The sequence below is a fragment of the Aureococcus anophagefferens genome, assembly GCF_000186865.1.
Source record: "Aureococcus anophagefferens unplaced genomic scaffold AURANscaffold_10, whole genome shotgun sequence".
Taxonomy (NCBI): Eukaryota; class Pelagophyceae; order Pelagomonadales; family Pelagomonadaceae; genus Aureococcus; species Aureococcus anophagefferens.
This window is the reverse complement of record NW_008705570.1, coordinates 86,924-87,807: the sequence shown is the minus strand read 5'-3', so window position 1 is coordinate 87,807 and position 884 is coordinate 86,924. Positions and strand designations below refer to the sequence as shown.

The following is an 884-nucleotide window of genomic DNA, read 5'->3' as shown; positions in this document are numbered from 1 at the left end:
GAACCGCCGGCGGCGTCCAAGTCGGCTCGTTCGGCTGCGGCTGGCTCTCCGGCGCCGGCTGCAGCCGCGGCGACTGCGGCGGCGCCTGCGGCTTCGGCGACGACGACGCGGACTCCGTCGCCGCGGCGCCGGGCCTCGACGCCGGCGCGCGGCCGCGCGGGATCCGGAACCTGGGCAACTCGTGCTACATGAATGCGGTGCTCCAGTTGCTCCGGGCGAGCGACTGGCTCGTCCAGTACATGCTCAACCTCCGACTGCCGTCGCGCGAGGACTCGCTCGTGCGCGAGTTGCAGCTCGTCCTCGCGCGCATGGCGCTGAGCGGGCGCCCGCTCAGCGAGGCCATCGACGCGAGCGCGCTCCGGCGCGCGTGCCCGGAGCCCTTCAACGGCGGCGACCAGCAGGACGCCATGGAGTTCCTGCGCCGCGTGCTGGCGGACCTCGAGGCGGCGCGCGGCAACACCGCGCTGCCGTGCCTCGACGGCAAGCTCAAGGCGACGTCGCGCTGCCACGACTGCGGCCACGTTTCCCACTCCGATCACCCGATGGGCGGCCAGATGCAGCTCAAGCCCACGGGCCCGGTCTGCGAGCTCCAGGAGCTCGTCGACGCGGCCAACCCCGAGGAGGTCTTCTCGGCGGCAACGGACAACGCGTACGCGTGTGACGCGTGCGACAAGCGCGTGACCGCCACGCGGACGTACTGCGTCGAGGAGGCGCCCATGCTCCTGCTCATCCACCTCGAGCGCTTCCAGCTGGACCAGGACACGGGGTGCACGCTCAAGCTCCGCACGCGCGTCGACGTGCCGCTCCGCCTCACGGTCGGCGGCGTCGACTACCGGCTCTACGCCCAGGTCCGCCACGTCGGGGAGTTCGCGGCGCGCGGCCAC

The 884-nt window shown here is 73.2% G+C and overlaps 1 protein-coding gene across 1 annotated transcript in view; it reads left to right on the top strand.

Annotated features, from left to right (window-relative positions):
* Positions 1 to 188: 188 nt before the first annotated feature.
* AURANDRAFT_64336 (hypothetical protein) overlaps positions 189 to 884 on the top strand; it is a gene marked incomplete at both ends in the record, with an annotated part of 13,398 nt that continues 12,702 nt past the window's right edge. The window contains one exon of the mRNA XM_009039231.1: positions 189 to 848. Within this exon, the coding sequence (XP_009037479.1) occupies positions 189 to 848 (660 nt within the window). The remainder of the gene's footprint in view (positions 849 to 884) is intronic.